Below are 26,315 nucleotides of genomic sequence, written 5' to 3'. Positions count from 1 at the left end.
AGTTGCCTTTTCTAAAAGTGAGTTTATAAGAAGTACAGGATTTCATGTTGAACCCATTAGAAAAAATAAAAATATCAACAGTAGAATATCATTATTAGGACCGATTACAAGGAGGCAAGTACTGTACTAAACAATCATTTTAATTCATGAAAAATTCTTAACAAGAATAGAGTCCTTAAAGAGGCCGGGAACAAAAGAATAATGAAAATACAAATTGAAAATCCTGCAGATTGTGAAAAACTTAACATTTCCTTGTTCCTGTAGAATAAATATATTCTTTTGCAACTTGATTAAAATTCAGAAATAGCTAAAATTGAACATTAAAAAAAAAATCAAGTAAAACTCAGGCATGAGTAAACAGCTCTACTCTCTAGTATTTCATCTCAGATTACTAAAGCACTGACCAATACATACTCACACTAGGAACAAGGCTATACTTAGTTTCTGATTCCCACATTAGGGCCACAGTAGCCCTACCCATCCTCAATGTATAGAACTTGAAAATAAGAAATGTACAGTAATTTGAAAAATAAGAAATGTACAATAATTTGAAAACAAATAATTTTCAGGTCAAGGCAAGTCATGCTGATAGAATTGGTGTAGAATTATCCTCAAATATATACTGCAATTTTCATTTCCATAAGTATAAAATGCAAGAATTTTGAAACACCAAAGCTCTCGTTCATCATGGCCATTGGTCATGATAACTGGGGATGACAGGATTTATAATCCAAGATATAATAATAAGGTAATATTATGATAATGCTCTCCTCCTAAAGGAATCTGCATATCAAATGGGGAGTCTACCCTTTAAACATAAGAGTGAGCTCAAGTTTATCTGAACCAAGAAGTGAGAGAGAACATTGTAGCATAGAATTGTTGGGTGGAGGTGGGGAAAAAATCTGGGGCCAATTATTACCAGTTTATAGCTTGGCTAATACATGTGAATTGAACTAGTATCAGAATCTCAACATATTTTATTGTATTAGCTTCTCTCCCTTGTATGGTTATGTTGCATTTCTGAACTTTGTTCTTTATTCCATTTACAAAAAAATCTAAGGTATTTTAAAATGTTTCATTTACTATTAACATTATTTTGAAAAGTGCTATTTTTAAAACAGAGTTTCAGTATTTTCATAGTAGCTTCACCAAGATTCAATTTTTTTTGTCCTAATCATCCCTGTTAAAATATGTCAAGCACAAGATGACTTTCTTTGAACAAATACTATTTTTTATGTTGTTTTTTTTTTTGAGTGAGTAGAGTTTGGAATTCACAAAGTTTTTATAGCTGTCTTAAAACATTTGAGATTTAATTAAAAATTGGAGAAGAAAGGGACACAATTAATAATTTAGCCTTCCTTATCACAATCACAGGGTGCTTTCACTGGCTGATTATATGGAACGAATCACTGGTAGTACTTTAGATACTTACATTCAAATGATAACCTTGCCTGACTGAATCCAAATAAAACCAAGAGCAAAAGACAAAAGAATGCCAATGACATTCAAAAGCATTAGGAAGATAATTATGAGGGCTGAGAAAAGCTTGCAAAAAAGTTGCCGTTTCCAGAGAGTGTATTACTTCCCAGCTGTTAAGGGTAGGACACCTTTTTTGAAAGAAATAACGATCTTTGTCTCGTCCCGAATGGACTGGGACAGAGGCGAAAGTTACAAGGTAGCAGCAGCAATGCAGCTGACCCTCTCATCTGTTGCTCCTTCGTTTTGTCAGTAATTCCTGAAAATACAAAATAACGCCTTAATGTTCTGTAACAATACATCCGGTTTTACAGTGTAAAAGCCTCTATGCGCACAGCCGAGCTGGGAAGAAAATAATGTCATTTTTTTTAATGAATTATTTCGGTACCCATACTGCGGCGCACTGAACTCTGTTTTACTCGAACAGTTAAAACAGTACAGCCTTCCATTTCCTTTTTAAAACAGAAACTCGCTTCAATATGAGTTGGGCGAGAAAAAAGCAGCAGCACCGAAGGCCCACTTATTTCTAAGTATCGCAGAAAGAGCCCGCTCTTTCTGGCGTTTAACGAAAACTTCAGCACATGCTTCCATCACGTGGGAAGATTCTAAGCGGAAACGGAAGTGAGAGCTTCTATGGAGTCCCTCGTTTGTTGTGGTTATTTTTAGAACTCTACTTGGGGCGGGTCAGGGAGACGGAAGTCTTGGCCATTTCCTCCCATGTCCCGGAAGCTGCAGCGTTGTGGCTGCCGGCCCTGGAGAGTCAGGAACAGACGCTGGGAGCCATGTCGTGAGGGTCGCTGAGCTGCGTTGACGCCGCTCAGAAAAGGCCCTGCCAAGCAGGGTGGCCGTGGTTCTGCTTCCTATATGGGCCATATTCTTTCGCGGAAAGGAACCAATCCGAAAGCGGAGAAAAATCACCTCCGCGCCCCCCTGAGGGGAAAGGTCCCTCCGTCGCCACGGACCCGGACCTGCTTCCTGCGTGGGCCCTGCATGCTGTGTTTTCTCGTCCACAGTGCCAGTCCACCCGCCGCGAAGGAGCAGCCGTCGGCCTCACTCCTGTGCACGGCTGTGAAGCCCCCCGAGAACCGCAACGCTCGCCGTCTCCTGCGCTGGCCCCCCGTGGCCGTCTGGGAAGAGCGGGGTCGCTGCTGCCGCCGCTTGCTCTTCTCCAGCCTGCTCTTTTCGCCGCCGCCGTCGTCAGCGCGCCGGGGCTTCTTCGGGTCTGGGCTGGAGAGCAGCGAGGCTCCCGCGGAGATGGTGTGCAAACGCAAAGGAATCGGGCTACGCGCCTGCCCGCCGAGGAAACAGCCCCGTTGCGCCACCCTCAGGGGAAATGCGGCGGGGGCCGAGGCCCCTTCGCCGCCGCCCGAGACCGCCGGATGCCAACAGGTCCTCTTGCCCGAGCAGCACCTCTGTCCCCTGCCCCGCGCCGTAGACTGTGCCAGGGAAGGTTCGCCTAAAGACTCTGCCGGGGAGGATGGGAAGGGGCTAATCCCAACGGGCTCTTCCTCGCAACTGCCGGAGCTCGATGGGAGAGAGAAGCACGAGCCCCGCGAACCGTACTGTGAGGAGCCCCCCGAAAACCCGGGGGACTGTTGCCAAGACTCGCAACCTCCAGTGCCGGATATTAACCAGCTGCCTCCCTCCATCCTTCTCAAGGTGGGTTTGGTGGGCATGGACTGTCAAGGGTGGTGCTGTCAGGTAGCTATGACACAGAGACTCCCAAGGTATGCTGTGGTTATCTTTTTTTTAAAACCCCCCTGAATATATCATTTAAGTGTTCTTCCTTCCTCACCATTATCAAGAACTGATCTTTATGGATTTCTTGGATACCTGTGTTGTATTCTGCATTGACTACTTGCACCTGACCTATTTGGGGGTCAGTCATGCTTGAAAACAATCAGCAGCAGTGCCCGGAATCCCATTCTAGTATGAAAACATGTCATTAGATTGCTTTTGCTGTGCTACTTTGCTCTGTCATTAAGATGGGGATGAAGACTTTGTGTGGAGTTCTGTGCCATTTATAATCCATTTAAAGCATTAAACTACATTTTTATTGAAGGCAAAGTAGTAATAGTTCTTGAATGCTGACAAGGAGTCTTACTGAAGTTGAATCTCTGATTTGAGAGGATTATGAATGCTTTTATGAGAATTTTTAAAAATCTTTTTATGAGATAAGAAATAATTCAGAACTGTTCAACTGTAGCTACTTAAATAACCATCTACTTTGCATGGCAATGATTTAGAAAATTCTTCCTGCTCCTTTTATAAACAAAATATATCTTTTAACAAATAAATAAAATATACTTCTTCCTTATAAATAAGTGATGTTTAAAATGAATTATTTGCTGTAGTTTTGATAATCACAGCTTTCATTTCTCTTATACTGGAATTGCAGGAAGAAATAAGTCTGAAAAGCTGAAACTGGAAGCTGCTCAACTGCTTATATTTGTTTTTGTTTTTTTTAATTGTACCCCAATAGCTGTGGACTTTTAACACCAAATGGTTCATGGATATCATTTCCCCAAGACTTAAGCTTATTTTGTAGCATTTATAATGTATATTTGAAAGCTGTAGATGGTTTTCTTTTGGCTCTCCCTGTGCTACCTTGACAACAGTCTGAGCAGAATCACGCAGCACAGAGGAAAGTATTATGTAAAATGGGTAGGTGGCATTCTGGAAGACTGTATTCTAAAATGACACTCATCTCTCTACATAGAGACCTGTGAGTATTGTAAAGATCCAGTCTAAAACCCCTTATTATGTGTCTTCCCAGCAGGTGAAATATAAACTTTTACAAAGTATAATATTTTGTACATTGCTTTATTTGTTTCTGCATCCCACATTTTTGCAATTACTTTAGTTTTTCCCAAGATAGGTAGACAAAAAGCTCTTAAGCAACCCTGCAAAGAATTCTGCTTAATCTTTTAGTTGCTATCTATAATGACAGAATTTGCTGATAACTTTATGGTATCTACTTGATGGAGCAGAGGTATTTAATTTTTTAAACAGCTGTTTGCTATCTATGATAGTTATTAACTCAATGTGCCTAACAAATGGGGGGGAATGCCTAAGTCATATATTCAAGTTAAGTTAAATGCTTATTACTGTGATTGACTTGCAATGAAATATTTAAAACAATATTCCAAGAGGTAGTGCCTGTTATTAGGCCACCAAAATTGTGTAATAGTTGCACATTCTAAACATTTATTCACTGATTACTTGTTTTTATTTATTTTTTATTTATTATTACTTTTTTTTTTTTTAACTTGGAGAGTACTGCACTATCATTCAACTTTACATCGGCTTTGCTTGCAATCTACTATTTAACTCTACTATGTTGTTTCAGCACTATGTATTTGTACTCAATTTGGTTTTTTTACTGATATGGAGCTCAAACCATACGTACATTGTCTAGTGCTTTGTGAATGTAGAGATTTTCTAGTTAATTTCTGTTTTCTTTTCCAGCAAGCCTGTATAATGGAAATGGTGTGGAATCTGTATTTACGAAAATGGGAGGGGGGGGGAAGCAAATCAAATGCTTGTGGTTCTATCCCAGCATTCTGACAGAGAGATCCCACTTAAATAACATCATTTCCAACTGTTATACCACTTCATATTTGATTTGCATGCATTGCAAAGGAACTTTCTCATTCCAGTTAAGAATGTAATTGATACAGATGTGGCTTTCATCTATAATCCTCATCCTGCTTTTTTGGCTAAATTTAGTCTAATGGCTTAAAGTCAGAAGTTTGCAACCATTATAAAAAATTTGATACCATAATAAAGGTATTGTGTGCCATTTTTAATTTTTGATGATTTTACATAGCCAACATGGCAACCATTATTTGTTTTGCAGTGGATGTTGAATATTAATGGGTACCTATGAAAAATGTATAGCCAGGATTATATTTCTTTTTGACAAAGGTGCTTGATGCTTGTAAAAATTGAAGAACTGTTAAGGTAATATCATGTGCATATCTTTGAAAGGAACTTTGAAGACATCTGACCTTCTCTTAACTATTTTTATTTTCATAGATATTTTCCAATTTATCTTTGAATGAGCGATGTCTTTCAGCATCATTGGTTTGTAAATACTGGCGTGACCTCTGTTTAGATTTCCAGTTTTGGAAACAATTGGATCTCAGTAGTCGTCAGCAGGTATGGTGTAGGCAATATTGAAATAGGATTTCTTCAGATGAAAGTGATGCTTGAAAGATGAACATGTAGAATGTATGCTATATCAGACCAATGGTTAGGTACTAAATAATTTTGGATATCAAATACAGCTTATGGGTGTGTTCATATGTAATGTTAAGCATACATTTATGTTAATTGTGTGTAATTAACCATAGTGTGTACTTTGAGAACACTGTGAGCCACTACCAGCAAATTTAACAGATGGTCCTGTTTAGGCAATATTCCACCTGTTAGGATTGTATATATCTTCAAAGAGACGTTTTAGCTTGAATGAAAATGTGAGTGAAGTCATGTGGTCCCCCGACTTTTAAAAGTGAACAAAATTGACCCAGTAGTTTTGCTTTGCTGACTTTGTAACCTTTTCTCAGTGGTCTGTGGCACTTGGAAAAGTCAGAAGAGGCTTTTGCACATGCACAACAGTTGCGCTCTTCTAGCTTTTTCACATGTTCCTGGAGAAAGTTGGGGGTCTCCTACAAACCACCTTCTGTAACACAAGAACTGGAGATACGTGTTGCTGGAGAAGATTGAGAAGAGATTCTCTTAGTTCTCTAGCAATGTTCACCAGTGCCAGAATCTTCTTTAATGCTCTTCAAAGCCAGAAGTGATTTTTACAAATGACTGTGATAAGAGACGCACAGAAGCTTCAAAGAGACATGAAGTGTTTTTGTTAATGAGAGAAAATGTGTGGAGTCCTTGGTGGTCTCTGAGCCTGGTTGTTTACTGGAGATGTTTCACTACCCAACTAGGTTACATCAGTGCCACCTAGTCAGGTAATGAAACATCTGCAAGCAAACAACCAAGCTCAGAGAGCACCAAGGACCCCACAGTTCAACCCGGAGCTAGATATATTTTGGAGACAAACTACGTTGCTCCTTTTCTGCAAAGATAATTATGTCATGTCCATAGTGCAAAACTCTTCTAAGTAATCTTTGCACAGGCCTTTGCTGTGGTGGAATGTCACTTCTGTTTTTGTTTGTTTCTTTTGTTTGAAAACAGTGCAAAGGCATAGTGGCTCATTTGGGGATAAAGGCATTGTCCATGATTGCAGCAGTGCCTGCATTTATATAAACTCATTGTTTCTAAACTGAGCATCCAGTTTATTATTATTTATTACATAATTTGTATACCACCCTATTCCAGATTGCTCCAGGTGGTGGTTGAAGGCATTGAAAGAACAAGTGGAGCAATGGAGTCATTGCTGCATGAGTGATTCTGGCTTTATATTTGGATGGCAAAAGGGATACTATTTGTTAGCCTACTATCTCTGTTCAGACAAAACCATGCAGAGCCATAGCTAAGGTGAGCCATGGTTTTGTATTGTGGTTAAGATTCTCTGCAGACATACTATGCTGAACCACAGTATGGCTTAGCATGAGTAAGAGAGCTGAATGATGTAAATAAGAACCTTTATGCAGCCCAGCTACCTAAGATCTTTTTTTGTGATTTTTCTCTAATGTATATGGAAACACTGTAAGTAAATCCATTGTGACTTGGACTTTTTCTGCTGCTCCAGACATAATATAAGAGCTTAAATCCTGGTAACTTGAACATTAGCATAAAGTAAGATGCTGGTTCTAATGCAAAACTAACAGTGTTAGTAGTTAGTTTGGGAGTCCTCATAGGTGCTCAGTTTTGGACATCTGTGTTGAGAACTAGAATTTTTGAGGAATTTGTATGAATGTTGGACATAGGTTATAGGTAGTTGGAAATGTTTCTAGCTGCAGTGTTATATAATATTAGCCATTTTAAGTCATTCATTTTAATTCATCTTCAACGAAACTAAGTATACTTAAATATAAGAATAAAAGTAGAATAGAGAACCAACATAGCATCTTACTCTAAAAAGCTTAAGTTCAGATTATCTGTAGAACTGCCTTTTCCTACATAATCTGCCCCACTCTCTTAGGACACTTCTTCCAGTAACACCAACAAATTCTGTCTTTTTGTGTAATTCGACCCTTACTGTGGAATTAAATTATATTTAAGACTGGTCTCTTCATTACAGCTTAGCAAGGGGCTTAACTGTATACTTTTACTCATATTTTAATGATTTAGAAATATTATCATTAGTTTTAATTTTGTTTAAGAAGTTTATTTTATATGTATTTTTATAAATTCCTCAGGGCTATTGAAATGGTGGCATATATATATATATATATATATATATATATATATATGTGTGTGTGTGTGTGTGTATATATGTATATATATAAAGAAATAAAGGCTTTAGGAGCTGTTTTGAGTTTTATCAGGTAAGCTCAGTGCTACAAATAGATGTATTAACAGCATGAAATCTCTGTAGGTCAATTTGGATAGAACAATTTACAATGATGTACCAACTATCTATGCTTTTATGAGTACTAAAGTCAGATATTTGTTGACATTACTTTGTGATTTTGTTTGTATAATTTTTTAATAAAGAAAAGTATAAATTATATATTGGATATCATTTGGCAGGTCACTGATGAATTATTGGAAAGAATTGCATCACGAAGCCAGAATATAACTGAAATCAACATTTCTGATTGTCGTAATGTAACAGATACTGGTGTATGTATACTAGCATCTAAGTGTCCTGGACTTCTAAAATATACTGCCTATAGGTGTAAACAGCTGTCTGATGCATCTCTAACTGCAGTTGCCTCACAGTGTCCTCAACTTCAGAAAGTTCATGTTGGCAACCAAGATCGTCTTACTGATGAAGGACTTAAGCAGGTAAGTTTCTTCATACCAGTTAAGTTGTACTGTATGTGACTTTAGATAATGCTAAATATATTCAGAATTCAGGCTTCAGTGGCATTATATAGGGCCATCAAAGTTCTGTTAAACTTTGTATATAATTAATACCATTGATTTAATTCAAAATATGCAAAATTCAGCAGTTGTTAGTACTTTGCATGCTGATAAAACTTTTTATATGTTGTTTTGAAAGCTTTTGAAGTAAGTTGTGATTTCTTAGAGGTTCTCCCAGTATTTTGTGTATTGGATGGGTATAACTTTTTTGCCCCCTACATCATGAGTAATTACATCATTTTTAATATATATGGTATATTTCATATCAAGGATGTCCTGTCCTTTCTGGTCTTAGAACTTTTTATTTATTCCATAAGACATTCTGAAAATAATGAAGTTACTGTACTAGATTGCTGTATGTGGACAATTATTTAAGTTTGTAGATATGCCATAAAATTCTATCCCTAATCTTATTTCTTTGGTATGGAAGTCTGTTATTCTGTCTGGTTACATTATACTTCGGAATAGGTACACAATGCTATTAGTAATAATGTTCAGAGCTTAGGTCATACTTCGTATATCTCATCACTCTTGGAAAGCTTTTTCAGTTGCTAAACTTAAATTTATTCCCAATTGTGACACAAGTGAAGCAAAATCTAGACAAATGGTCTTGAATTATTCAGGTACATGGGGTAAGTTAGATGCTTTTAAGATAAATTTAATTCAGAGATTAATTTATAAGTTAAGAGTTTTTTCAATTTTTATGTCTTTCTACTGTTTCAAAGCAAATGTATAAGCAACTTAGACATTTTTTTGGCAGAATCATTCTTCAAGATTGTATTTATATAAATTACAGTTAGCTGTTGGGAAAGTGAGAAATTATTTTTTATTTTAATTTAATTAATTAAAGTATGTGTCCAGAACCTGGTATGGTACCTGCATAACAGAGCGGAAGAATTAAATCCCGTGGCTTGGAAATAATACTTCTGTTAATGCAGCCTAAATAAATTGTATTTCTCTTTTATGCTGCCATTTCATACCTCAGTTCCTCCAGTTACCAATCAGTTATTATTCCAAGATATTCACAAACATGCCAAATATTCTCCATGCTATATCTGTGCCTTTGATTTTTCATTCAACAGCATTTTTTTGCATTTGTGTTTGTTAAATAGCATTTTTATCCTATTTCTTTATCCTATCAAGGTGATAATCAAATGAGATAAGATTAGTTAATAACACTTGGTCTTGACAATTCCATACTGATTTCTGGTGCTTATGAATCAATCTTTACATAATCTGCAGTAGAATATTTCAAGGCATTTATTTCAGATTGGTTGATCTGTAGTTCCTCCCAGACTTGCTTTTGAAGATAGTGACAATATTTTTCAATTTCTAGTCATGTGGCACTTTACCATTTGACTGGAGTCCATGGTTTCTGAAAATTAACAGAAGATTGCCAGACCATCAGTGTTTTCCTTCAGTATCCCATCATGCAGTTGATCTGGATTTGGAAATTGAATCTCATTCAGATTAAATAGGTATTCTCTGGCCATGTTTCTTTCAAACTCAAGCTTCAAACTGTTCTTTCATCCTGCTCTTTACAACTGCCCTGTCCTTTTGGAGAACACAGCAGCTAAATACAAGTTGAATAGTTTTAGCTTTGTTTTGTGATCTGCTAGCATTTTACCTTTGAGAAGCTGGCAGGATGATCTCCTTTTATATTTAACATCTAAGAAGCTCTTTTTGTGGCTTTTAAAACTCTTTGCTAACTTCACCTGATTCTGAGTTGTTAACTTTTCTAATTACTTCTTTACTTAGTAAAGTTGATTTTGATCTTCTTGTTGGAACTGCAGTGTTGCAGTTGTAACTCACATGGTTTGTATTTATACTACTGCCATATTTTGGTCTAATATTCATGGAATTGTAATTTTACTGTGCCCTAATTTTCCTATCTCATGTATACATCTTTCCCAAGTATTTGGAAGTTGTCAATACATTAAGTATTAGGGATTCTTCATGCATAGGAGATGATCAAAACAATTATTAACCGTAAGAAAAATTCAAACTTGATATGTAGCAGAGGATGTGCTCCCCCAACCCCCCGTCAGAGTTTAATTAGTCTTTTAGACTTAGAGGCCTTTCAGGTAATCTAATCAACATTTCTTCAACTTTGTCTAAAATACAAATTTCCAAACATTTTTAATATTTCATATTACTTGTACTCTTTATATTCCCATGTAAGTATGAGTTTGTTGAAACCTGATGTTGAAATATTAAATCTATATATTGTGGTTATTTGCTGTCCCAAAACTCAGTGGGAATTATTTTGAGTGAATATGAATAAAACAACTCTTTGTATGAAAACAAAATTTACATTTCAAATTTCCCTTTACCCAAAGGCATCCAAAGTAATGCATCATGTTATAATAAAAGCACATTTCAAAAAGTTGTCTGCATACATGCACAGCTCTTTCTGAATAGAAAAATGTGTCAAATTTAGGTTTGCAATAAGCCACATGCTTTACTTAATATATGCCTTCCGTATTCCCAACTTCCATTTCACTATTTGGTTACCATGGCTTAAAGCTATTATTCAACTGATGACACACATCTCTGCCTTGTTTCTGCCCAGGTGTCCTGGACACTGTGAAACTGTCTAATAGGTGTCTGCATTCAGTTCTGGATGCATCGATGAACAGTGTTTTGAAATTTAATCTACTAAATCCTAAAAACACTGAAGTTGTATGGGTTGAGAAGCTTATTGCTCTGGACAATAGTATATAGTTAGTTTTGAATGGAGTTGTATTTCCCCTGAAGGAGAGGTACACACCCTGGATTTACTGCTATCTGCAGCAATAATACTTTTTGCCAACTCCAGCAGTTGGAAACAAGCATTATTATTCAGATACTTTACCTTCTACCAAGATGACTGCAATAACTTTTCTTGTGCACTCTGAGTTCCTAATGGAAGCTAAAACATCTGTATACAATGTTAGGTTTATGGTTATAGTTTTATATATTGTGTTGGTTACCAGTATGTTGATAGAACTGATGAACTTAATCTGGTGCCATGGCTTTAAATGTTGTATGAAGGCCTACTTGCACTTTATCATTAGGAATGTACTTTAAGATCTGCCTCAGAAGACATTCTTGGAAGTGCCTTGGAAGACACTTTTTAAAGAACATATTAAATATATTGCTAATCTAATAAGCCTGTTTCTTTTGATTGCTGAAAATCAGGTTTAGATAGCTAGTGTGAACTGCTGAAGCACTGCAGTGAATACTGCAAGAGAAGATAATGTTTTGAGACCAGTATACTGCTAGAAATATCGTTGTTAAAATCTGTGTAATCTAGCAGTTTTATGTGTGTATGCATATAGGCAAGAATTTATATGTTGCTAACTGCCTGGAATGTTTTCAGTGGAATGTTTTTATTTTGCTGGGTTTTTTCCTATCCTTGTACATTCTTTTGGGAGTTCTACAGTGATAAGTAGAATACAAATGGTTTTAAGTATGTTGTTAATGCAGATTTTAACTTCATTTGCAGTTGGGCTCAGAGTGCAGAGAATTGAAAGACATTCATTTTGGGCAGTGTTACAAGATCTCAGATGAAGGAATGACCATTATAGCTAAAGGATGCCTGAAGTTACGGAGAATATACATGCAAGAAAACAAGTTAGTAAGTATTGTCTGCTATACCTTTAAATGGAAATTGTCCATACATGCTTTCAATGCCCTCCACCCCAAACCTACACAAGGATTTATAAGTTATGTTAGCTTGATTCCCAATAGGTAATTTGGCTAGAAGATTCTGAAGATATCAGTTGACTGTGTCAGTGGTAATTCTTTCCAGGAAACTATCATGGCAGTAAAGGTGTTTGTGAAATAACTGCCTCCTGAAAAATGTTCAGATAGTTTGCTGTGATCTCTGATTTTTTTTTTCACATGTCCATAATGCAGTGCAATGAAGTAACTCATTTAACTTGCAAACATGTTCAGTTATTTAGAACTTGTTTTTAGGATAGCAAGATGTTGTGTTGGCCATCATATTTAAAATTTAAAATAGAGACATTCATGGATGTTGAATATTAAATTCTAGGTCCAACAGGTTTAGCTGTGCAACTGTGTCAGCTTTTGAACTTCCCAATTACTTTGTATCTCCTTTTTAGATGTTCTGGATGAGCAAAATAATTGTTATATTCCTATTAGTTTTCCAAATTAAAACTAATTTGTTACTACTGTTGGTCCCTTTTTATAATGTTGTGTCTCTTGTAAATCCTGATTCATTTAGATGAAATGCCTATTGTACCAGTGCACCAACAAGTGAAACTAGAATCAGTTGTTCTTTTGATCTATCCTGATGGTTTCCTTTTACAATTTCAATCCTTCTTGAATCTTATGCAACAGTGATACCTTTATGGATCTCTATTCAATGGAATCTGGATGCAGTGGGCAAACTTTTAAATAGAAGTCACCCCCCCCAAATAAAGAGCAAAGTCTGTTTTTGAAGCAGTATAGATTATTGATGTAATTTACATTATTTGTATAATAAAATTGAGGTTTTGTAAATTGAGGTTTTACTCTGCTAGTTTTGCTGCCCAACTCTTAAATAGTGATCCTGTAACAGGAAAAAACATTGTATGATATTGATCTTTTTAGGTATCAACATATCACATTATCTGAATATATTTTCCAAGGCCATTGCTACTCTTCTATGTGCTTGTCTGCAATGAATGCTGCTTGACTTCTAGCTTCAGTTACATATCATTCACATTTTCAGCTATCAAACAGTGTAGTTCATCAGCATACCACAAGTTAATAATGTTTCTTCCTCCGATTTTAAAACGTTATTCATCTTCTTCTAATCCAACCTCCCTCGGTATATATTAAGGATATAAGTTGAACAAATAAGGAGAAGAGTATACAGTCTTGACTCAGTCCTTTGCCAATGTGAAGTCGTTTCACCATGTTCTGTCCATACTTTGGCTTCTTGTCCTGTGTATAGGTTTCACATGAGGACAATGAGATGTTCTAGGATTCCTATTTTCCTAAGGGCATTCCTTAGCTTGACATGGTCAACACAGTCAAGCATATATTGATTTCTTTTTGGCATTCTTTGGCATTCTCAGTTTTCCAGTGTGCATCTGCAAAAATCTCTCTTATTCCTCAGCCTTCTCTAAAACTGGCTTGAACATCTCACATCTCTTTTTCTAAGTAGGTCTCTAGTCTGCATTGGAAAATCCTAAGCATTATTCTGCTAATGTGTGAAATTAAAGGTATTGTACAATAGTTTGCACACTCTGTTATGTCTCCTTTCTTTGCTATTGATACATAAATTTGATCTCTTTCAGTCTATTGACCGCTGTGCTGTTCTCCAGATTAGTTTGCATAGTTTGATTAGACCTTTTACTGATTCTTTTTCTGTAGGTATTCCATCAATTCCTGTAGACTTCCAACTTGGTAATGACCAGAGTGCTGATCTAAGTCAATCTTCTAGTGCTAGAGATTCTTGTAAGTAGGGAATATCTTTTCAGGTATCTTAGATGTTGACATGTCTTGGTATACTCTTTCCACTTTTGTTGGATCTTTTTTTAATCAGTTACTATTTGTGCCTTGTCATCCTCTAGCACACTAATTCCAGGTTGGAACCTCTTGAATTCAAGATGATTTGGAAATCTTTCCTTGTTTTTCTTTGTCTGTCACCATCTTCAGTTTCTTTATAGATGTCATTATAATACTGCTTCTTGTCTCTTCTGACAGCTCTGAGATTCTTATTAAGTTCCTTTCTAAGATCTTTGTCTTTCTTGGATGTGGCTTCTCTTCTCTTGGTGACTTGCACCATTTGTTCTGACATCCAGTTTGCTTTCTTTGGTTTCTTGGTCTATGGCAGTCTTTTTTCACATTCATCTTTGACAACGTATTTGATTTCATTCCACACTTCTAGAGCCTTATCAGTGAGATTCATGACTTCAGAGTAATTCCTGATATTCTCCTTAAAAATGGTGGGTCATACTCAAGATCATACTGTGGAAACTGGTTGGCTTAGTATTTCCATTTTAGCTTGACTGTGAACTTGCACCTATGCAATTTGTGATATGTTCTATAATCAGCCACTGGCCATGTCTTTGGTATTTTTGAGCTCTTCCACTTCCTTGTGCTAATAATATAATCAGTCTGATTTTTCTCTGTTCTATCTGGTGATCCCCATTGTTATGGTTCTTTGAAGAATGTATTAGCAATAATGAAATCACTGAATGGCAGAAACTGATACGTCATTCTCTGCTTCATTTCTCTTTCCTAGGCCATAGAGTCCAACTACATTTTCCTCACTGTTTCCAACCTTGGCATTCCAGGGTTCAACCATAAGCAGCATGTTTTGCTCACATGTTCTGTTAATTTCAGATTGAACTTTCCCATAAAACCTGTCAACTTCCTCTTCTGCATGAGTAGTTGGAGCATAAATGTAGACGTTTGCCACATTAAATGATTGTGAATTCTAATTAATATTATTCAGTCATTGACTGTATTGTACCCAAATACTATCTTTGCTGTATTCTTGCTGATTATGAAAGCAACACTGTTCCTTCTTTATTTTTTATGTGCTGAGTATTAAATAGTATGATCTTTAGTGTCCAATTTTAATCTGTTTCAGTTCACTGATCCTTCAGATGTTGGTGTGTAAACAATTCATTTCAACTTTCACAGTGCTGAACTTTCCAATGTTCATGTTCCTTAACCTCCATATTCCTACTGTAATTCTGGCTTTGCCCTTTGAGTTTTCTTTTCTTGTGCAGTAACATCAGCCACAAGATGTCCCAAAGGCTTTAATCTAGGCACGTTTTCTTGGTAAATGAGAGCTTTACCATTGCCTTCTCCCACACTGTATGAAATGATGCCTTTGCTGTTGACACTCAAGTGATCATCTGCCTCCAGCATTTTCCTATGTGGCTGCTGACCTATAAAGGTACCTGCTTGCTTTAGCTATGCAGCTGGGATGATGCTCAATTGGTAGGTGAGTTTTCTGAGGGTATGTACTCTTGGCATACACTCCTAGAGTTCTTGACTCATTTTTTCCAGCGCCCCCCTGCCCCATTTGAGATAACATAGCAGGAGTTTCAGGGGGGATGTGTTACTAAACCAAAAATAAAGGCATTACCTAGGTTTCCTACTAAATCAGCTATACCCTATTTGTCCATTTTTTTTTATTGCAGGTGGATTGTGCTTATGCATATGTAGGGATACAAAAACAAGCTGTTTGCACTGTACATTGTAAAGATGATTGATGTTGTCATTGTGTATGCAATTTGTAAAGCAATCTTCATCTATTGCAGGATGTTTCACATTGATATTCCATTAAACCCTGTATTAATTGACACTCTGATAGCTGTTTTTAGAGTGATAATTTTGCATGAATGAATGTTTTCTCTGTTAAAATTCTTTTCTTTCTTTAAGTAAGTTACTGGTAAATTTCTCAGATGCATATGAGCACATAAAGAAACAGTTACACAAGGGTGGAATTTATGATGCCATCTCATTTTGATTTCAGTTTATATTTGATAGGGATTCTGATTTTCCTAGAGGGAGGTATAGATTAATTAAGCAGTTAGGCCCATGAAGTAGGACATCATCCTATTATATAAATACATTCTGAAGTACAAATGAAGGATATGTACTTGAAACAGTCTTTTTTGGCAGCAGGCGGAGTGCCCGAGCCAGTGTTGACTCCTGGTGACTGCCTGGATCAGTCCTTGCAGTTTTCTTGCCAAGATTTTCAAAAGTGGTTTTCCATTGCCTCCTTCCTTGGGATGAGGGAGGGTGACTGGTCCAAGGTCATGCAACTGGCTTTGTGCCTAAAGCGGGACTAGAACTCATGGTCTCCTGGTTTCTAGCCTGGTGCTTTAACCACTACTATATACCAAACTGGCTCTCCAAAACAGTCATGTGATAAAATAAGTGACAAAAGTTTTCTGGTCAAGATAAATACAAGTTATTTGCTGTATTTTAATATATTTAAAACAGTAGGCTGCTTTTCATACATTTTGCTAACCTCAATTCTAAGTTTTAGAATTTAGTACATTCGTAGTTTATTTTTTGTATTCATCTTATCTCCTTCACATATTCTATTGAACATTTGACATGGGCAGTTTTAAACCTAATAAATAATACTATTTTAATCAACTATTTCTACGCTGATTCTGTTTTCCTTATCTGTGCCTCCTGATCTCCCAAGATTATGCAATACTTCTATTGCAGCAATTAGCTCCTGCAGAACCTGAACTAGGAATTTAAGTCAGTATCTCTTTTGACTATACAGAGGAAACTGTTTAATTAAAATGGTGAGCTTTACAGTTGTTACTTAATTTATTGACTAAAATCAATAGATGCTGGCCAGCTATGTTTTTATTCTTTAGTGCCAGATGAAAATTGAAACAATCTAGTTTAAGATATTTAAAATAGGAAATAAACGACCATTTTAAATGTCATAAGAACATTTAAATATCAAATACTTTACAAAATGTGCTAAATAACATAGCATATTGGATAATTTGTATTACTGTAAAATTGGGAATCACTTTTGGTCCTTCTCAAATGTAAATACATTGTATCTCTCAGTCCAGGTAACTGATACAATTCCTTGAAATGCTGTTGGGTAAGCTGTTATCTGCAAATACATAGGAAAAAAAAATAATTTCAGTTGTCCTTTAGGTGGCAGTATTGACTTTAGAGATGCTTATATATGCCTTTGTGTCCTTGGCAGTGTGAGGGTTCTTTGTTTTCCAGGGGCTAAACACACCACAGCGTAGCAAAGCTATACAAAATGCTTTATTGCAGCACACACCTTCCCCAACAACAGACTATTGCTCTCTGCCCATCTGGGACGTGCAAGGTGATGTTGTAATGCAAATACATCTTTAATACTCAGTTCTTTAATACTTAGTTCAACCAAAAGTCCATAAAATGTATAAAGTCTGTATAAATATATAAATATATAAAGTTTAATATATAATTATATAAAGTTTGTAAAGTCTGTACAGTGGCATAGAACCTTTGCCTTTTCCAAATGTTCCTGCACTAGTTGAGATAAGGTGCTGCTTCAGTGCGCTTGTTCCTCTTTTAGTTGTTACTGAGCTCCCAGCAAGCTCCAGGCAGGACTTCCACCAAGATAAGCTGCTCACCACAACCTGTGGACTTGGCAGTTGAATGATAGTCCTCTTGCCTGTAATAGCCATGGTAATAGATGTCACCTCCACTTCCCCGTCTGTAGGCTGTTTGCTTGTCAAACACCCTCTACACTCACCACCTCCTCCACCCTGTCTTAATGTTTGCTTTTCTAAGCTAAGAGCCTGGGTGGGGCTGAGGCTGCTTGTGGAGGTCCACACATCCTTGAAAATGCCAGGGTGTGGCTCATTATCACAGGCAGCTGGAAAGCTGGCCTGGATGCTTGTGAATAGTCAGGGAAACAAGAGAAATGGGGTGAGAAGTGTTTCTGCCCAGCTGCAGCTTACCTTTCCAAAGCACAGGCTGCAACTCCAACTTCACTCCGTCACAGGTAGACAATGGAATGCCAAAAATGGTAGATTTTGATTATTTTTGTATGGCTGTAATTCACAGAGTTCAGCGTATATTTTTATTTTATCTGCAGAACTATACTAGTTCAATACCCCTCAGCTACTTTTCTTGAAACAGTAGAACTGTATGTCTAAAAAATTATGTATTTTTAATAGTAATAACTGATATATTTGATTGCATATCAGTCAGTTTTAACTTTTGGAATGAGAAACTCTTCAATAACTAGATACTATTTTCTTTATATCAGACATATAAAATGTTATTTTATTTCTTATTTTAAAGAACTTAAACAAGATAGTTTCAGATTTCCAATTTTAACCAGTTTGTAACTGGAAATACAACTGTAACGTACATTTATAGCTATCTAACTTTTTTTTCTGAAGAGAATTTGATGCATGGATTTAACTCCTAATATATTGAGACACTATTCTAGAGCAGCATTTGTATTTTATTGCTGTATTTCAGAGATTTAAGATTAAATTCAGCTGTATCGTATCTCCAGTTTTTGTAAAACACATAATAAAGGTATTACCTTGAGTTCTTTAGATTCTGCTGGGAATATGTACTTGGTAGATTTATGAAGTTAACAGTTTTGACTAGTTAAGTGATGGGAATAGTGCTTCTGTATTTAAGATTTTTAATGGAATGATATTACATACAAACAACACTTACAGTGGAAAATTTAATAATTAAAATAGTTCACAATGATATTCTCATCCAAAACCTCCAAGTAAAGTCAGAATAAAGAAATACATAAAAATGTATGAATTGTTTTATTAGCGTGCTCTATAAATGCTGGAAATCTTGCTAATTTATCTTCATAAGCATAACTAGTTAACTGAGACATTCAATGTTGTTATGTCGGTTTATGTACTGTTTTCCATGACTCTGAGAAATTGAAAATGTAAAACAAAATATGAAAAGTACAAATACTAAAATATTGAAAAGTATTGAAAATCCAAGTAAGAAAGGTAAAAAGCCTATTTTTACATAGCTGGTAAATGAAAAATAAATGCATAAATATTACTTAGTTCTACTGGTTTCATAGGAAGTTACACTTTAGCAAGTTTAGGAGCAAATATTCCTGAAAAGATGAAGTGTTCCAAATTTAAGAGAAATGGGTATAGGTTATTTTATGATAAGTTAAAAATTAGAGCTTTAGGTTTCCCCCCTCCCAAATTGGTATCAATTCCATTTTGTGTGCACTATGTAATTGTGGAAAGTTCTCAAACCCTGTTTGTCTGTTTTTCAGGCAAAAGGTTCTTTAGGCTTTTGGGGAAAGATTTTCAGTAATCTGTAGGTGTTCCACATCAAGTATGCAATAAGATTTTTTTTCTTATACTGTTATAGGTAGCCCTCATTTAGTGAGTACCTTGTACAGCAACCTTTCACAGTTACAGTGGTGATGAAAAAGTAACTTTGGGACCAATACTCACATTTACAACCTTCGCAGGTTTGTAAAGCAAAGGAAAGCTGAAGTAAGATCATAAGCACAGTCACAGTTTCACTTAGCGACCACTTTGCTTAACAACTGAGTTGCCGGTCCCAATGGTGGTCGCTAAACAAGAAGTAGTAATGCCTTCTTTGTGCAGGGAGAAAATACTGGAGGCTCGGATGGCAGAGATTCATTTAGGACAGCCTTTCTCAAGTGGGATTTTGTGGAACCCTAGGTTTCAGTGACAGGTCAGTAGGGGTTTTGGAAGAGATCATTAAAAAACAAACACCAACAACATAATTTTTATACAGGGTTTTCTGAGACCTGAACATTAGTTCAAGGGTTGCTACATGGTAAAAAGGTTGAGAAAGGCTGATTTGGGATATAGGGGGTTGAAATCAGATATTTGGTTTTTAAAAGTTTGATAATCCACCATCATTCCGGATAGCTGATTTGAAATAGCTGTTTCAGATTTGAAATGAGCTGTTCTGTCCTTATACAAAGGTATTTTGATGCCATTTTGATTTCACTGGAAGTATTCAAGCTTGAAACACATTTTGAGCTCAAAACATTTCTAGTGAGATTGGAACACTTATTGTAAGATCAAAACAGAGTGTTTAGAAGTTAAACAATTTTGAAACTTCTACTTATTATACCTGTGCTCTATGAAAATTGCAAGAATAGAAGAGCATAAGCAGATCCTTTATAAATTAATACATTATGTAACAATAGTTGGGCTAAAAGGGAGTGACTGGTCCAAATTCACCCTTAACCTGGCATAATGTGTGAGCCTAACTACAGAAATGCTGATAGAAATAAATTGGATCATTTTCTCCTATAAATTTTGTTGGCTACAAGCAATAGTGCCACGTGTAGTCAGGTGAACCAGTAGGAACAAATCAATCTCACGTTTAAACACTGAAAAGAAAACCAAACAAAGAATTTGCACTTGAAAGAGGTGGGTTCCTAAGCTGCAAGTTAATTTTGAGGAATTTAGGGTTATATCTGGACCTCTCTGGATTGACAGGCCATTTCATTGGGGAAAAATACATCTAAGTAGTACATATATTTGAGCTGTTGACATACATGTAACCTTTCATGTTACTGATTAAATGCACTCTAAGTGAGAGAATCATTGCTAAATGTGATTTGTTCATATGGGCATTTTAATTAAAAGAATAGGGACCATATCCGCATAAGCAAGTATCAGGGTAATATAAAATACTTAGGTGAAATATTTCAGAAATGCCCAACATTTTGATATCCAGCTCTTTTGTATAATTGTAAACATTGTCTTTTAAGCAGAACAATTTGCTGTTCTTTATCACAGCTGTCCTTTTTTATTGTGGGTTTTGAACTTTTTATGTGTAAGAGTTCTGGCAATGCCTGCTATGTTTTTCAAGTATATCTACTTCTGTTACATGCTTCTCACATACATCTATCTATCTGTCAAAATTCACTATTTTTAATCTTGTAATACACATATAGTAGCTTGCTTGTGCCCTGTGTTTCATGTGGCTCTTGTATACTTTGTATTTCTTCTGTATGTCTTTTGTTAAATTATACACATTACATATATTGCACGATACGATAGCTGTGATATGTTAATGTGTTTGGAGAAACATAGCATGCTTCAGTTATTTATCAGTTTTCAGTCCGGCTCTTGAAAAACAGCTAGGAATCAATCCAGGCTACCTTTTGTGAAGTCATGTAAATGATAGTACAGATTTGGCTGAGGCTTTCTATAGCTTAATATATAGATATTAAGACTAAATGAAAAATATTTTTTCTCCATTTTTTTTTTGTAAGCTAAATGTTTGGTGGGATTTCATATATTTGACTTCCTACAGATAATAGTAGCTATCTTGCAAGTGTTTTTAAGCAATTTTTAGTGTGCATTTTGATAAAAAATTCAAACATTTTTCTGAAAGTGGCTGGGATATTTTATATTCTTAAGATAAACATTTTCAAATATATATTATTTTATGCTAGTAAATCAAATGCACGTTTTAATTAGTTTTTGCTTAAAATATTTTCCATTTGTAATGCTTCAGGGTAATATTTTGATGAAAATAATGATATATGCCTAAATAAAGTGCAATTAAAGATAGGTCTGGTTCTTACACATATTAAGCTAGGATTTTTTAAAAACGTTGCTTGTTAAATGAACTGTGTAGACCTGGTTCACTTATAAACTACGCTGTTATAGGTGAATTCACACATGCTACTCCAAAAGAAATTATGTAATAAGGTATAGCATGATGTATGAACTGAACCCATTATCCAAACCAAATTAAAGCTATTTATTTGTGCCTTATGCTGACCAACTGTATTATGGCTTAATCATTTGCATCATTCAGGAATAAGTATGTGTTCAATGGCACTTATTCTTTATTATGTTTCTAGCATTAAGATTGTTTTACCAAACTGCAGCATGAAGTAGGACTGTTTGAAGTAACACCTGTACTTTTACCTTTTTTCCATGAAGTTTAGAATAAACTATTGTGTAGTTTAAAAAGTGGTATATACTAATCTTAACTTCTCAGATTTCTTTTAGAGCCAATTCGATCTCTGAAAATTACAGCAGCTTCAGGAGGTGTTAGAATCTCTAAGATTTTTAAACAAAATGTGAGATGCCTATTTCAATGTAATTTTAATTTTTTTTTCTTGTAGGCAAAGTGCATGTTTTTATCTTTTTTCTTAAATAGTTGCAATGCAGTGTTTGCAGCACTGAAGAGAGAACCCTTATTATTTATTCGTTGTTAGAAAATAAGAGTATAAAGAATATAAAGAGGTTTTTTATTTGATCTGCACAAATTTTGTTAACTCTTATTTTAATTCTCTGAACACATCAGCGATTAATAATTTACTTTTTGGTACATTTGTCTGAAAGTAAAGTGATTAGTTGAAATACAAATATGAATGTCAAGACAATAGATTTAAACTAGTTTTTTTTCATTAAAATTATTTCTTTTATTTACTCACAATTAAAAAGGGAAATGTCTTAAATTTGGATTTTTATTTAATGATGTTCTTAAAACAGTCCATTCAGTCATCATTGCCAGCTGGTTTCCAGTGCCCTGTTTGAAATCTTTTTAAAAAGCTCCGTAGTCTAACTACAGGATATTCAGTATCTAAAAGAAGATTTAAACAGTCTTTCCATAACAGCATTTGTAGACTCTGTGTTTCATAGTAACTACCATAACATTCACAGCGTTTAAGAGGACAGAGAAGTTGACATGAAAAGATAGTAATTCATGAAGACTTGGCTTCACAGTGTGTGTATAATCCTTCATGCTCTCAATGGTACCATAACCCCTGTGCCCACCAGAACAAAAGAAACTGAATTGGAAATTGTGGGAGCTGGGGAATGTTCCATTGGCAGTGCAACTCATGGCCCATAGGCCTTGTCAGGACTTAGTTTGAGGTCCTTTATTCTTTCTGACAGATGTGAGGTAAGTTCTATGAGGTGGAAGTCATTACTTGAGTGAGGGCAATGTCAGATCAAAAGTAACCAGTGATCAAACAAGGTAAAGGGGCTGTGGAAAATAGGCTTGCTTTCTGGCTTTGACACCTGCCTGATCAGTGGGGGAAAATGTGTCTTGTGTGTCAGGTGAAGCAGATTTTCTTTGATGTACAGTGAATAGGAAAAGATGGAAAGTGAATTGGAGACAGGAAGATTTTGATTTCCTTTTTCTTTTGCGGCTATTAAGTCTGCTTTTGTTACGTGATTCTGATATTAGCTGTGCTTCTGTTGTAAGGTTTGTGAATAACCCCTCAATAAATTGTGAGATGTTCATGCTTGGGCAGCATACCTAAAGTGCCTAGGAAATGCTAATTAAAATTGTATATACTCTTATTGCTGATAAAAATATGCCATATAAACATTTTAAAGAATAATAATTGATACCCTTGTGTTGTGGGGAAGGAGCAGTGTTGTAGAATTAACTTATAAAGATACGTTTTTAGGAAAATCTTTGGCTATATATGTAGCCAGGTTTGTGTCAGAGGCTTTGATTTACATCTGAGTAATCATGTATAGCATTATACTGTAAAATGCATGAAAGCCACTAAAATCAGAACATATTTAATGAATTCAAACAAAATCTGTAATTTGATGGAAATATTTTCTGATGCAAATTTTAACAGAAGAACACTGTAAACTAACTTTTCTGTCTTGTCCTTTTCCTACCAGCTTCCAGAATCTAGGGATTGGAAAACCATGCTGAGTGATGTGCAATGTGTCACTCAGGGGAGAAAATTAAATAAAGGCTCCATTCATAGGTGGTTCTTCTTCCTAATTTTCAGGAGTTATTTTCTTTCCATTGAGCTGTTATCCAACCACTTATTCCATTCTCTCAAATCTCAGGGGAGTGTTTTTCTAGCCCTCTATTGGCTAGTGGGAGATGGCGGGGAGGGGACGGAAATTAGTTTCTGCTTCTTCCTATTAATGGGCAGGTACCTTGGTCCAACCCTGCATTTTGTGTTAATACACTAAATATGTCATTTTTTGATGTCATCAGTGCATTTTGTTGCATAAGCTTATGCTGTTGGAAATAAACATTTAGGGGTTTGAAGATAAATATCATCTTTAATTGGGCTTAGGAGCAAATATAATGTCAGTGTAATGTTATTCATCTTGTTATTACTAATTAAAGTTCTTGCATCCATGTTTTGTGGTAGCTTTAGTTTCTGGGTTTTCTTCATGAGCAGTTCCAAATTTAGAGTATTATAATTGTCTAATTAGGAGTTTATCAAGATGTGAACTATTGTTGGCAGGGTATTCCTATTCAGAAACAATTTTAACTGGTGAACCAGGTGGTAAAAGAGCCTTAGGTAACAAAGCAGAATCAAAGAATACTAGAATGCTATGAGCCAGTTATATAAAAGTACTGACACTATGCCTGAAAAGAGTCTTTCTACATTTTAAATTTATTTTAGACCTTTTTTTTTACAGTCTGTGTTATACTGATTTTTTTTAAAAAAATGGTGATACATCTATTTACAATAATATCATTACCAATTTTTCCTTATTGTTGTAGAATCCTGCAGCTTAAGTATTTTAAGTGCCATCTTGACAAGGAGGATCTGTTTTTGTGAGTAGATATCTTTACTACTCACCTGCCTGTAGCTCTTCCTTGACACTGTCTCTGAAGGGAAGAATACAGAAGATTTCTAAGCAATCAATTGCGCATGAACCCAAAGAGTTTACTATAAATCACTATAGGATAACATAATAAAAATAATATAACACAGAAATGTTATGCCTTTATGTGGATTTTAATTGTAAGGAGAATATAAATACAATCACTATTTTACATAATGGTTTCCAAGCAACTAAGAATGAAAAACCATGAGGTAATAAATATTCATGGTTATCAGAGATGCTTAAGAAGAAAACTACTAATGCAGATGTTCTTTGTTCAGTTTAGCCCTCTTTAAGAATTCCACAAAAACAATTCTTGAAAGTACAAATGCAACACAAATGCCCACCCCTTTTTCTCTAATCTGCCTGTGTTGTCAGGGAAGATCTAAGGGGGTGTTCTAGTACTGTGGAACATTGCAAGCATTCACCCAGATGTACTTATACTATCCCTACAGATCTTGCCTGTCAGCATAAGATGGTGAGAAGCCGAAAGACGGGACCATAGTGTGTACCCCCATGGCCTTCACAATCAAAATGCTTCTGTCTGCAAGAGAATAAAATTCAATAATTACTTAGTTTTCTTTGGGAATTAGGTTAATAACTAGGTTAGGGAACGGTTCCTATATCTTGGTTGCTTATGTTACCTAGTGATATAGGAACAAGTGATCTTGAAGAGACACCAGCATCACCGTGTAATAATATCAGCAATGCAATGTGATAGACTATTTCTGTTCACAGTACAGGGAAAAAAATGAAAATGTTTTTTTAAAAAGAAATGCATGAGGAAAACAGCACATGGTGAACTGATAGTAATCATTAGATAATTGTCATAAAAAAAGAGAATGTTATTGTGAAAAAAGCAGCTGAATTATAAAACCTAGAATGCTTTTCTCAGTTTTGATCGTTGGTTCAGAAGCCGTAAAATCAATAAAATGTATCCAAAGTATTTACTTTTATATATTTGTATTTATTTATATATCTAATTGGTCACCACCCATCTCTTTAAAACAATTCTAGGCAATTTACAAAGCAGTTTTTGTAACACATTTTTCCTTAGAAATAATATTTCCAACATGACACACATTATTTTATTGTAGTGCTTGTAATAGCTTTATTATATTTATAGCTATGGAAAATTAACTTGGATTTATTACACTCAAGTTAGCATTGTGGCTATGTTAAATTTAATCTTGTAGTATAATAGGAGATTGAAGGAATTGCAGTTTACTTGTCTAATTTCTTGTCATGTATTGTTCATAGTTAGATATATAGATACGAATTCTGAATGGCCTAATTTCTAGTATACAGAAAAAAATAAATTAACTTTTTAAAAAAACAAAGTAGGTAATTAAGACTGAAGTAGGTAGTTAAAATTCACCTTTGCAGCAGTAATGCATAGCATATAATTTTGTTGGACAGTTATCAAAGCACGAAGCAAATCTGCTAGAATGTACATGGTAGCCCATGATGAAAGAAATGTATCTTACACAAAATATTAAAAAAGGAAAATTATGAAATTGTACAGTTTGATAAAGTACTATGTGTTCAGCTCATTTCAGAAGGCTTTGATATTTAATTATAAAATTTGGGATTAGTTTCAAGAGTGCATGCATTTTAGATATGCTTGTTGGGATACTTCTGTGGTAGGCTACAGCTGTTTCACCACTCAATTAGATGCTATAATGGTAATACACTGTTCTTTCACCAGATTTTATATGTTAGTTACTTCATATTCACATACTGTGGGAACTTGAA

At 35.4% G+C, this 26,315-nt stretch overlaps 1 protein-coding gene across 1 annotated transcript in view; it reads left to right on the top strand.

Moving 5' to 3' along the window:
- The first annotated feature begins 1,652 nt into the window (after positions 1–1,652).
- Positions 1,653–26,315, top strand: part of FBXL17 (F-box and leucine rich repeat protein 17) — a 177,576-nt gene continuing 152,913 nt past the window's right edge. Inside the window, exons 1-4 of the mRNA XM_088129842.1 lie at positions 1,653–3,135; positions 5,515–5,637; positions 8,134–8,391; positions 11,957–12,088. Of these exons, the coding sequence (XP_087985968.1) occupies positions 2,341–3,135; positions 5,515–5,637; positions 8,134–8,391; positions 11,957–12,088 (1,308 nt within the window). The 5' untranslated portion in view covers positions 1,653–2,340. The remainder of the gene's footprint in view (positions 3,136–5,514; positions 5,638–8,133; positions 8,392–11,956; positions 12,089–26,315) is intronic.

Source organism: Python bivittatus, unplaced genomic scaffold, assembly GCF_059951505.1.
Source record: "Python bivittatus isolate LINGU-HERP-01145 unplaced genomic scaffold, Pbiv_v1 ctg000850_np1212, whole genome shotgun sequence".
Taxonomy (NCBI): domain Eukaryota; kingdom Metazoa; phylum Chordata; class Lepidosauria; order Squamata; family Pythonidae; genus Python; species Python bivittatus.
The sequence above is the reverse complement of the archived record's forward strand: the minus strand, read 5'-3'. Positions and strand labels throughout refer to the sequence as shown.